The sequence below is a fragment of the Parasteatoda tepidariorum genome, chromosome 2, assembly GCF_982258835.1.
Source record: "Parasteatoda tepidariorum strain Cologne lab strain chromosome 2, Ptep-v5.0, whole genome shotgun sequence".
Taxonomy (NCBI): domain Eukaryota; kingdom Metazoa; phylum Arthropoda; class Arachnida; order Araneae; family Theridiidae; genus Parasteatoda; species Parasteatoda tepidariorum.
The window spans coordinates 36,210,324-36,223,517 of NC_141756.1; the positions used below are offsets into that span (position 1 = coordinate 36,210,324).

The following is a 13,194-nucleotide window of genomic DNA, read 5'->3' on the forward strand; positions in this document are numbered from 1 at the left end:
TTTTTTATCGTTAGCTAAAATCAATTTTAGATTATTTTAAGAAATGTAATTTTAAATGACAAAATACAAAATTTGAATGTAATCGATGAGACAGTAATTGAGTTACCAAATTTTAAAGAATTGTAGAGTTATACACTTTGATTTCTTGAGAATGATTGAGCCGATTTAGTTTAAATTTTATATTTTGAAATTTAAAATCATGCAAAAATTCACATACCTTAAAATTTAAAACTTTTTTCCACTATTAATAAATAAAGAATTAAAATTTTTTCAAATAATTATTAAAAATTATTTTTAGATAGAATTATCTTTCGATAAATGAATTTTATTATTCTGTGCAGAATTTTTTCGATTCGCTTAAAAGGTTTTCGATTTATGGTGAGATACGCTAAAAGGGAAATTAACATTAAGGGATTCAAAATTTCGACTGCTTTCTCACCTTGACAATTGTGATGGCTTTCTCGAAACAAAATAATAGAGTCTAATATAAAAAGCTATCATTTCACGCATAATAAATTTCTTTATAAGATATTATTACCGAATATGCACCGTTCACTCCATTGAGCTATAATTATATAAACAGAAACAACAGAAATATTTTTATCACATGTTTTATTTTTTTAAAAAGTAACCAACAACTGAATGTGTTTTTTTTACATGGATTTGAGGTATGCCTTAAATGACAAGCAACATATATTCTTATTTTCAGATTTGTAGCTCTTGGAAGAAAACATTCCTAGAAAAGATTTGTCATACCTCCATCAATAGGCATTATAATTCCCGAAATTAAAGATGCATAGTCACTCAATAAAAATAAGATAGGATAAGCTACTTCATCAACCTCTGTAAAGAGAACAAAACAAATATTTTAAATTCGATGAATTATATAGTTCTAAAAAAAATGTTTCGTCTATACTTGAAAACGGATATCCTTAACTTCTGCCAGTGATGTGTCTCATTTTTTTATTTCAGACACGCAAGTCTTGTATACAAAAGAAACTCACAACACATCTTATTAATTTATTTGAAAAACTACAATATCTCCTTACAAATTTATGGCGCATAAGTTGTTTATTGTTTAACATGAATTACGTTTCTAATGTCGTATAATATTCTGTTATCTTTAAGTTTAAACCTTTATTACGAAATTGAAAATTCATTATGCTAAGTGACTGAGAGACAAGCTCGTACGCAGAAAACACGCTTTGTTTGTTTATATATATATATATATATATATATATATATATATATATATATATATATATATATATATATATATATATATATATATATATATATATATATATATATATATATATATATATATATATATATATATATATATATATATATATATATATATATATGCATATATTCTGCTTGACGGTATTTTTATTCCAAAAAACAAATGCATTAAAAGAAACATTTAATCAAATATTTATGCTTTTACACAAATTTCTAAATAAGGGATATTGAAATTTATAGCCCCTGTATGCAATACTAATTTTTGGACCATGCTCCAAAAGGATGAACTTATCTCTTAATGTAAACGAACATTATTTACGCTCCTCAGTGATGGAGAGAGCTTAAAGTTATCCTTTTCAAGTTTTTTCGTTCGTAGTTTATTTGTGTTAATAATAATAGTTTAATTTATTTAATTCACCAATACTTAATAATACAATTTTAGAACTGTTGTTGAATAGCCGACCTAATTTTTGGGTTTACGGCAACTAACTTTCAACTCCGTAGTCTAATAATTTTGAACCCAATCCAGACGATAAGGGAACTCTTGGATCAAGTATTTAGAGAAATTTGCTTTCGTCGTGGGCGTTTTGATGAAACTAACCCTCATTTGCGTTACACGGAGAGGAAAACTATGAAAGCCTCCCACGGTTAATCAAAGAGCCTAGGGACTCTAACCCATGATCCATCCACCAGTGAGGATACTTAAAGTCAGTACTGTGATCGGTGCGACCCTAGTGCGAAATTCGTATCGACGAGCCATTACTGGGATTCGAATCCAGTTCACTTCGTTGAAAGGCGAACGCTCTATTCCTTAAGTCACCACAGATCTTAGTAATTCAATTTGAACTAACGTTGATTAGGTATGTTAGAAATAAAGTATAAGAAAAAATAACTCTTCCAAATTAAACGCGCCCACATTCAGCTACTGCTTTTTTTTCCAGCATGTTTCGGTTCGAATACATTTATGACTCGCCCTCCCCGAAAAGATTAAAAAAAAAAAAGGTTTTTGCCAGTTATGTTGCAGAGTTAATTGCAATAAATAGATAAATTTGGGCTCGCCGAGGTGTTCGGACACAAATATAAAATAATAAATTCTAGGCAAGATGGGGTCTTTGTATGAAAACACAATCTTAATAAACATTTCAACATAGCTTTTTACAAATCTGTCTGTAAAATATAAACTTCAAACAATGCATTTAAGACATCTCAGTGGTTATGAAAGGATTTTTTTTTAAAAAAAGGCTTAGTTAAAATTTTAATTTTATGCTTGCCAAGCAGGGATCCTAAAATTATAAATAACTGAGTTTTAAAAAAATTATGAAATATTTTTCAAAATGAACTTAAAAACTACAAATTTTTCAAGTCACTCTAACAACTCTGCAATTAATTATAATGCGTAAATTTCAAAATAATTTTTTGTTAATCAATAATAAGATTACCTGTGTTTTCTAAAATCTTCCAAATATTTAAAAATGAAATACACACAAAAAATGAAGGAATCAATTTAAATTTGCTTACCTCCTAATCTTTTTAGAGGTGTTCTTTCTGTAAACATCTTTCCTGATTCACTACCTTCTTTAAATACATCAGCCGCCATATTTGTGCGTATTGCAGTAGGATTGACAGCATTCACTCTAATCTATAAAAGGAAATATTTGCACAAAGGACTTTGATTTTCACATTTGATTGAATTATAAGCCAATTTCACTGTCCTTAAATGGAAACAGTAAGGGGATAAATGAAAATGGGTTTAATAATTTTTTGTTTGGGACCAATATGAATGTCTAGATTTTGCTCCTCATCAGAGGTGAGCCTTAGCTGCCATCTTGTATTTACTGAGGGAAAGGGGAAGATATTTAAATATTGTTATCTAGGCAAGTTAAGTAGTGTTTCTAAAATATATTTGTTCAAACTTAATCAAATAAAATCAAACCTAGGACGTTAGGTATAGTAATTTAGAAGTTTTATAAATAAAAATTAGCATAAAAATAATAGTATACAAATTATAATAGAAATCGCATAATAGTATTTAAATAGTAAGGGTAAAATAGGATCCAATATATTGTTGAAAACTGAATCGACTGAGGTCAGAACCAAGTCAATATGATCACTTGCTATTAAGTTATAAGAGTTATTTGCCTTAAAACTACAATGTTTGATTTTTGTCCTTTTACACACAAAATACTTTTAAATCTGATACTCTACAGTTTAACGTTAAGACTGCATACGCTAAAAACAATGTCCTACTTTTCGATATAGCAATTCCAGACGTATAAATAGTTGCAAGAAAAAATATACTTTTTATGCATAAAACTTTTGTAACTCTTTTATACTTCGAACTTATTTAATCTATCTACTTGATTTTAAACTTGTTTAATATAGCTTAAAATATGTATATGCGATCTATTACTTTGTTTGTTAACAGGGCAACATATATGATCGTTTATAGAAGTACAAACCTGTTTTCATGCATGAAATTTTTTGTAACTTTTCAGCTTTCAGTCCTTTTGGCTTAGTGTGCTGCATTCGATTCAGCAAATAAAAAATATAAATCTATAACTTAATTATCTAGACACTAATTTCAGATACGCAAATAACAATAAGTTAACATTTGAAGTGTTTTTACATGAAACCTTATTCATTTCTAAGTTAGGCAGCTTGAAAAATGAAAAACTGTCATATATATTAATATCCCCAATAGCAAAACACAATTGGAAACAGTTCATAAAACCAGCATCAAAATGAGACTGGAACCAAAATAAACGCTGCCAGAACCAGCTTAAGCATGCTGAAAATTCAAAAACCTATATAAAATTATGTAGCTAATTTTTAAACGTGGTATGGCATTACACTTGAAATATTGAGACCACTATGACACTATAGGGAACAACATCTCACTCATAGAGACATCATTGTTTGTGCTTCGCATCTTTGGACATGTCTCCTCTTTCTGTTATTTCAAGATTACTGCTTAACATCAATTTTCAGTCTGCCCTTAATTATTTTCGTTCTCTTAAAATCGTTCCGGAGAATTATGGATGCAATTAATTATGCAACAAAAGCATTTTTTATGGTATCAGATCTAGAGTTCTTACATTGTGAGGTCCATACTCTGTAGCCATACATCTTGTTAGTTGATCTACAGCACCTTTACTCGAGCCATATATCCCCATATAATGAGTACATTTAAAACTTCCTATGCTTGATACATTTACAATCGATCCTCCTTTTCCTCGCTCTTTCATGCCATTGGCAACAATCTAAAGACAACAAAGTTTAAAAGCAATTAAAAAGAAATTTTTATAAAGTTTTGAATATAAAAGTAAATTATATGAGCTAATACGAGTATTTATACAATATTTAATTTAATTTTAGAAATTTAAAAAAAATTCTTGAACTTTTTCTACAAAACAGAGTAAAAAATCCTGACTTTTATTTTTTATATTTTTAAGCTCTAATTTTTCCGGAATATCTCAATAATTTAAATTTTTTTTCTTCATTTTCACGATTTTCGTCAAATGTCCTTTAGTCTACAATTTAAAGCACATAAAGCATTCATGATTGCTTAATTGTCTGCTTTTATGTAATAGTACGAGTTAAGAAAATGTATTAAGCTTCATTGTCTACCAAAAACCTTGAATAAACGTCTCAGTTTTAAAATAGCACTTTTCATCTGACAATTATACTCCGGAAATATAAATACTCCAAAAATTTAATCATGCTATTTAAATGCCTTTTTCAACTTGCATATAAGATATGAAATAAGATATCACGTTTACTTACTTGGGTAATATTTATGATTGCCTTTAAATTAATGCTGTAGGTCCTGGAACACAATTAAATACATGAAGCATTAGTAATATTTTTAAATACATTTTTGGACAAAATAAGTATAATTTCCATCTTATAGTAATAACTTGAGCAATTTATTACTATATTAAATTAATCATATTATTTTCATAAAATTCCAATCTCTTTCCAATCCATTTAACTTGATAAATTTAACTCGAAAGTTAATCAAAGTTGAAAATGGAGTTATCAGTCTTAGATTATCAATTAAGGATTTCGCTGAGAAAAAAAAATAAGAGTTCGCATGTTGCACAGTTTCCATCAGTTTTGTTTTATACAGTTGGATTTACTGAACTATTAGGTAAGCCAAATCATGGTGTGAGGAAGAATATGTTCTTCCATTTTCCAGATTCTTCTTTACCTGCCCTTCATTAACATCTATAGGAATGATTGGCAACCTATGAGCTACGAGTAATATAAAAAGGATTATCCCTTCAGTATAATGTTTATTTTCTCTACATTCATAGGTAATACATGTTGTGAAATTGTCGTAGTGTTATCATCCAGCAAGAATATTAAGAAAATACTCATTGATAAGGATTTTCCGAGCATTGTTCTATAGCTATCAGTGACCATCGTCTTATTGGTCTCCAAAACGGTAAAAAAATAAAATTCCTCGTTCATTTTTTGATTCGAGTTCATACTTAAACACAAATCAAAGCAGCCTATAATTTATAAATTAAAAAACTGAAACATTATTTTCTAACATTAATAAAAAATTTCATGGAAAAAAAATTTAAGAACTTTATATGAGAAAATCATACTCGTCAATGTCTTGTTCAGTCATGTTTCCAAAATTTACAGGTTTCATAATAGCGGCATTGTTTACCAACAAGTCAATAGGTCCGATGCTCTCAATAGCAGATTTCGTAGATTCCCAATTTCCAACGTCCAAGTGAACCGTTTTTATATTCTTGTTCTAAAACAAATTAATTAAACTGATTAAGTTTTGAAGAATACTTAAGAAGAAAACATGCTCTGATTAATATTTTATGAAAAACAACTAATTTAACAATTTAGAATTTATTTATTGGTTATTATAGATGGAAAATAACTCCACTTACGATTGTTTGCAATTCATCTAAATCTGATTGCGTGCGGCTGACAGCGACAACTTCAGCTCCACATTCAGCCAGCCTAATAGTCACCGCTTTTCCAATACCTTAGTAAAAACAATTGAAATAAAGGAATTTTGAGTTCTTTAATACATTTTTCATGCTTGGCATTCTTTCATGATAATAAAACTACAATGGTTTTTACTGCATGGACGTGCATACAATTGGGTATTTGAAACTCGAGTAGAACAGTACCGCTAAAATTCCATGGTTGTGCCCAATCAGGTGGTTGAACATAGGTTTGGTTTATTATCCGCTGAATCTTTTTTCGTTTAAGTTTTAATTGGATACCTACAAGCGATGTCATGCGTGTGTTTCAAACGTAATTAGCTGCTGAATCGCGTAATAAACAGATTTATCCACGTTTGACGCAGCTTGCAAGTATCCAATACAGAAAATTAAAAAAAACGGTACACTATTACTTTTGATCCTCCGGATTTATAATCCCTAAGATGCAAACTGTTTACTTTGAGGGCATAACCCTAAGTTGCGCAAATGATATTTTAAGTTCCGAAATTAGACACAAATTTTTTATTTTTATTTTATTAAAGTTACATTTTATAGAAAATTCCTTCAAAGTTTTAATTGTAACTAAAAATGACAAATCCCAAATTTAAACGAAAGCAATCAAATAGTTACTAAACGATAAAACTTCAAATTAGTTATATTTTAAAGTGTTATTTCCTCAAATTCAAATTATAGGTTAAAACTTCGAAATAATTTGCATATTTAAAATGTTTCTGAAACACTCGTTATTATAATAAATAAAAAATTGCTTTTGCATGCTCTCGCCTTTGAATAAATGAGTTTCAATCTTAAGTACCAACCCTTTTGCGCGTTTATGTATTTCATGCGATATGTCCAAATATGCAAAGAGTAAAAACAATATTTGAAGCTTAAATAATTTTGCCTTCTTCTTTTATGTTTGGGTCCAAAATTTTCGAGAGATGCCTCATCATATTTTGAGGATCAGACAACCGAGTCCAAAGAGCAAAAAAAAAGATTTTATTTTCTTTATTTAGAAAAAGAAACATTTTTGCGTCTGATTTCACAGTTTAAAATGTCTTTAGTTTTATTTAATCAAGAAAGTCAAAGGGAAATAAAAATGGAGAATCGGAGGAATGTTATTAGGTATTTGTCTGTTGTTGTTGTTAATTTACGTCGCATTAGAGCTGCACAAATGGGCTATTGGCGACGGTCTGGGAAACATCCCGGAGGATGATCCGAAGACATGCCATCACAATTTTGATCCTCTGCAGAGGGGGTGGCGCCTCCGCTTCGGTAGCCCGACGACCTGCACGCGAAGTCGAGCACTTTACGGTAGCACAGTTTAACGAGGACCAATACCGCACACCCTCGGTCCCTACGCAGACTGATCCAAGTGGTCTCCCACCCGCACACTGACCGTTGCCAGTGATGCTTAACTTCGGTGATCTGCTGGGAACCGTGTCTTAACGATCAGTCCACTGCGGGACATTAGGTATTTGGCGTTAGTAATTGATTTGAAAGCAAAATAAAGAATCGGAGGAAAGTTATTAATTATTTGCAAGTTATTTGGCGTATTATAGAAAAAAGGAATTTAAAATTTAACTCATTCAAAGAGCTTCCTATCGTCGTTAACCAAAGAATTGAAATGACATGCTGGTTCAGAATTCGCCCCAAAAGACAAACTGTCATATTTTGCACGCTTTATCTTTCCTCCTTTATAAAAAGTGAACTACACAAGTATTATTTCTTAGGCTGAAAGTGAACTACTTTTACTACTGATAAATGAACGCTAAGTTTTCCTGTCACCCACTAATTTGTCCTAATTGAATAATACTCTCGATTATTCTACATCCATCATTGAAAACATATCGCTACAAATATACAGGGCTATTCATAATTCCCTCCGACTGTAAATGCCATTTTTCTTTACTGCAACTGGCTTCCGTGGTACATGTTACTGCCATCTACCGGCAACTACTTAAATTAAAACTTCAAAACTTTCGGAATAATTTCATATGTTCTTTTTTGCCATATTCGTCTTCGATTTTTTACTATAACGCTTCGAAACCCCGGAGGGAATTATGAATAATCCTGTATTGATCTATATTAAAATCCTCGTATCTGAATATTTAGATGAACTATTTTTTTCAAACTTAGTTTGTTACGGTCAAAATCAAAAATATTTTGTTCTTCAATCATCTTGGTGTAAGTAATTTTACATATACCATGTGAAGAACCCATAAGAGAAAGTAAAAAAAAACGGGAAGTTTCATTAAATTACACAAAATTTTAAAATATTGCATACATGTTTTGATTTTCTTTTGGGATATTTCGATAAAGCTATATGTTTTAAAAAGAATTTAAGAGGTACCGAAAGAAGTAAGAATTACCAATTAAGAGACATTCTAAAAAATCATTATTCGTAAAGTTTTTTTTAAAAAAAAAAAGAATACTAAGCCAGAATTAAAATAGTTCTCAAACTAAACACTTAAAAGGAAAAGATATTGATTTATTATTTAAAAATGGCCTTAATTTTTTTTGAAATATACTTTTTGAGTATTCCTACACCATGTGTAAAGTTTTACTACGACTTTTATGTGTAATCTATTGCCCTTTGAAACTGAAAATTTGCGGTACGATGCAATATGTGGTCTAAGCGGCAACATTTAACTATTTAACCTAATACGTGAACTTTTTACCTTAATAAACCAATGCAAAGTAGTTGAGAAAAAATAGTTTTTATTGGATTAATTATTTCGCACAAAAAAACCCTACCCAGAATACATTAGAGACATTGAATTTTAAAAAAAATATTTTTGATATTTTACTCAAATCCTTCATTTTTATTTATGCCAAGGAATTAATTTTAAAAATGCCATTCATAGTGCTTTGCTAGGCATAGTTTACAAATTATTTTAAAAGATTTCTAAAGTATGAAATAAGACAGTAAAAAAATTTATAAAATCAACGCAATTTTCAATAAACATTCTATTACCTTTTCCTGCTCCTGTAACTAGAGCTCTTTTACCATCGAATTGGATATTCATATTTTCTTTTATTTATTTTTCTTTGAAGTAAAACTACTATTTTACAGTTTAGTCAGGTTGTGACCCTTTTAAACAAATATTCGAGAAATGGGAGTACTTAAAAATCGTCAATGTCTTATCTTTTATTGTGTATGATAAAGAAAAAAACATTTCAGACCGTAAAGATATTGTTCCTCATTGAATGTTTTATCTTGAGATAAAGAGTGCAAGTATTTTTTGAAGGAATGACTATGCAAGAAACTGCAATGATTAAATAATGCAACTTTAAAATTTAAATGCTTTTGAACATTTATGTGAGAAACGTTACAATACTGTATGTGTAAAAACTTTAAGAACTGTTAAAAATATTGAATAATAATTTTTTTCTTCAAAATTTTGAAATATTTCCCTCAAAATAATATCTATATGCATATGCAATAAATTTTAATGCAAGTGAAATAAAAAATATATAACTTAGAATAATAGAAATTTTCTTCTTTTTTTTTTGAAACACTGTACAAAATTCTTTATAAAAATATTATATGAAGTGCAAGTACTTTGATCGCATCATCCGTAAAATCCATTTTTTCGTAAAATCCCTTTTTACTGTAAAATATTATACTGTAATTATAATAGTAATTTTTATTTTATTAGAGTGATTCAGGGATTTTATGGTAATTATTACTGTAAATATTACGATATATCAGATTTTCTTTTTGTTCTGCAACATGTTCCTGTAAAAATGGATATTATTTTGAAATGACCAGCACCCTACCCTGAGCGCCGGTACGCAGTTACATTTTTTTTTTTTTAAATATCAAAAATTTAAAAATTCTCGTTTGGAATGAATCGATTAATTAGGTTAGTAAAATTTTCAGGCACGGTGAATCGTAATGCTGTTAAAATTTGCTGCAATCTTAAAATGTTTCAAATAGAATCAGATTATCGTACTTCTTAAACTTGAGGTAAAATCCTAGTACATGTTGCATGCTTGGTGCGATTTTGAAAAACTTCGCCAACGCCGAAATGACGCCTTGACGCTTGTCGCCAAACTATTACCAACACCATAGGATGTTTTTACTGGAATTGGTGTTGGCAAAAAACATAGAAATGCATAACTTGAAAATGACAAATGCATGAACAAGCTCAACTGCAAAATCATAACCCGGATTCTAAAATTCAAAATGGCTAAAAAGCAATGACCCACATCATGCCAATCGCAATCTCGCCAAATTTTAAGTTACAGGTAGGAAACTTTATTGCCGTTCCAAACATCGCCTATGTCACCAAATCCACCGTGTAACCTATACTAAGACCAAGCCAAAATTGTAACATGTTTCAAGTTGAACAGAGACATGGTAGACATTTTTAACTTATTAAGGTTGTAGCGAAATCATACCGTAGTATTGTTCAGCATGGGATGAATTTTTCCTGCGAGTGTACTTTTAAAAAAATGCGTAAATTTATGATTAGTTGTTGAATTGTGGCAATTGTTTATGTCAGAAACTGTTCTTTCCATTCTATTTCGAGTAAGCCAAGCCCATGATGCATCAATTCTCTTAAATGACACATCAATTATTCAAGTCAATCATTTCACTGTAGTTTCATTTTATTTCAATCAAGTTCAATTATTTCACTATATACTTCTTACTAAACCCAAAGACATATCTTGTAGAACTTAAACAAACTAATTATGCATCGAAGTTACCAGGTGCACAAGGCATAAATATATCATGATTACATTAAAAGACCTAAACAAATGTTAAATTTAAGTTGAGTTTAAGACGTAGACGAGAAAAAATTATGTTTCAAGAAATTCGATATGCGACATGGTGCTGTACTCAACTAATTTTACTTTGATTAGCATTTTCACTTATGTGGAGAAACTTAGCTCTACTTTAACACACCATTTTGTTTATAAACGTACAACTGACACTGACGTTATAAGTCACATGTGTGGGTGTCATTGATAATACTGAAGTTAAACTACTTTTTTTCCTTACCAAAAATAAAAAATCACTAAATAATAAAAGATTTAACAAAAATATTCTTCTTCAATTTTAAATCACTTACCTTTTCCAGCTCCAAAAACTAACGTCAGTTTCCGATCGAAGCAAATATCCTTTCATATAGTTTATTTTTTGAAACTTTTGATGGCACGAATTGATTTTTCAAATTTCTGTTTTCCCTTTTTATTGCCTCTATCCCAATGAATAATAAATAATCCAATCACAAAACGTAAATTTCATTATAAGTATTATCAATCAATCTATCTATTAAAAATTAAGGGTAAATTGAAAAAATAAATAAAAACGCACTACGTTTCAGAAACCTTATTTCTTTAAGTAGTGAAAATAATTCTATCAGTTTCAATATTTAAGATAAATTTGTCTACGAAAGTAACATACTTCTTCAGAACATAACTTTTATTTATTTCGTTGGTATATTCCATTTTTATTCATTCCTTAGCGTTCTCTAGGAAAAAAATGAATCAGTAAGGGACAAAAATATAAATGATGCTCAGAATCCCGTAAAGATTTCATTAAAGTTTTTTTTTCTTCTCTGTAAGAAGGGAAATTTCAGTATTTCTCTTCTGAAAATTAAAAAAATCAACACTTAGGTTTTATCTAAATCGGTCTTCGAATGTAAAAATACGTTGCAGACCTGTACAATGTTTGAAGACAGTAGAAAATAAAACGGATTCAACCATATAATCCGTTTTCGTGAGTGATGTATTCTGCGTTCTATCGCTAAGTATTAAAAACATAATAAAGTATAATGAGTAATATGGTAATTATGATAGATGCGTTTCTTCGTATTGAAGGAAAAGATACCTATCATGGCTTTTAATCGATAGCATAAAACTTTTTTAAATGAAATTTGCATCAGAAATTTAATTTCGAAATGTAATCTAATATCTTTAAAATGGACCATAAATTTTTGTTTACTTGCATTATAAAATAGCATTAAGGCTAAATACATACAAATAAACTGCGAAAAGTAATAAATGCTAAGTTAGAATGTTAATGTAAAAGCAACAATTCTTACCCAACATAATCTAAAATAGAGTGACTTGTGCAAGAACTATATTACTTTGGGATACGTACAAGCTGATTATATTTTATCACCAACAAAGTGCGAGATACACTTTGGTACAGGCGACAATATTCTGCTTACTTGACATAATATTTTTCATCTTCCTCACCTTCTTTGACTTACTATCAGTCATTTCAGTGTCTAAGAAAATGGTAAACATTTTCAAGAAATCATTTCAAAACATAAAACTTTTCTGCCAAATTAATTTAAATTGTTATTTAATGCCATTCGTATGACTGTAACAATTCTAACAATCTTATTCTTTCCTCAATTTTATATTTTGTGTAATTCAACTTCTCTATCTATCGTAACATTTGACAATTGTCTACTAAACATTGCATTCAAAAGCAAAAGAGATTTCAAGACAAATAGACAAATAGACAAGAAACGTTAATAGACAAATGATCACTAGAATCTAAAACGTTTGTGTTCTTATTCATATTAAAAAAACTACATTCACAACTAAGATGAAATTAAGAAAATAAGCAAATGCAACAATGAATACTAATAAATAGCATTCTATGAAAATATTACTGAGTTCTAAGTTAATCAAAAGGTTTAGTATGAATGAATATTTTCTGTTTCTTAATTAAAAGAAGTTGGTCATTAAACTTCATTAAAGAATTAGAATCGCAGAAGATCAAGTAATTTTATTGGAATATTATAAATAACACTTTTTAAAAATTTTTCTTTTATTTATAAGTTGTGCTCAAGTATTGTGGCGAAAAGTGTATCATATATGAAAAATATATTTTACATGAGAAATGGAAAATATTTTATTCGAAAAATATATTATTACAATATATTATGTATTCCTATAGTGTAGAAGACTGTTAAATTGAAAATTCCTTCTTTCATGATAAAATATGTAAATT

General features: G+C 29.1%; 1 protein-coding gene across 1 annotated transcript; it reads right to left on the reverse strand.

The window, feature by feature from the left end:
• Nucleotides 1–595: 595 nt before the first annotated feature.
• LOC107452573 (L-xylulose reductase) lies at nt 596–9,407 on the reverse strand. The gene is made up of 7 exons (XM_087157212.1): nt 9,193–9,407; nt 6,159–6,256; nt 5,859–6,013; nt 5,029–5,071; nt 4,341–4,505; nt 2,764–2,884; nt 596–843 (listed from the first exon to the last, which is right to left on the reverse strand). Exons 1-7 carry the CDS (start codon nt 9,242–9,244, stop codon nt 737–739), a joined length of 741 nt encoding a protein of 246 aa, XP_087013338.1. The 5' UTR covers nt 9,245–9,407; the 3' UTR covers nt 596–736.
• Between the last annotated feature and the right edge of the window lie 3,787 nt (nt 9,408–13,194).

Coding starts and splice junctions, on each gene's coding strand:
- LOC107452573 (XM_087157212.1), bottom strand. CDS start 9,244: ATGAATATCCAATTCGATGGTAAAAGAGCTCTAGTTACAGGAGCAGGA. Junction 4,506..5,028: donor CAATCATAAATATTACCCAA/GTAAGTAAACGT, acceptor TGTTGTCTTTAG/ATTGTTGCCAATGGCATGAA. Junction 2,885..4,340: donor CAGAGTATGGACCTCACAAT/GTAAGAACTCTA, acceptor TTCCTTTTATAG/ATTAGAGTGAATGCTGTCAA.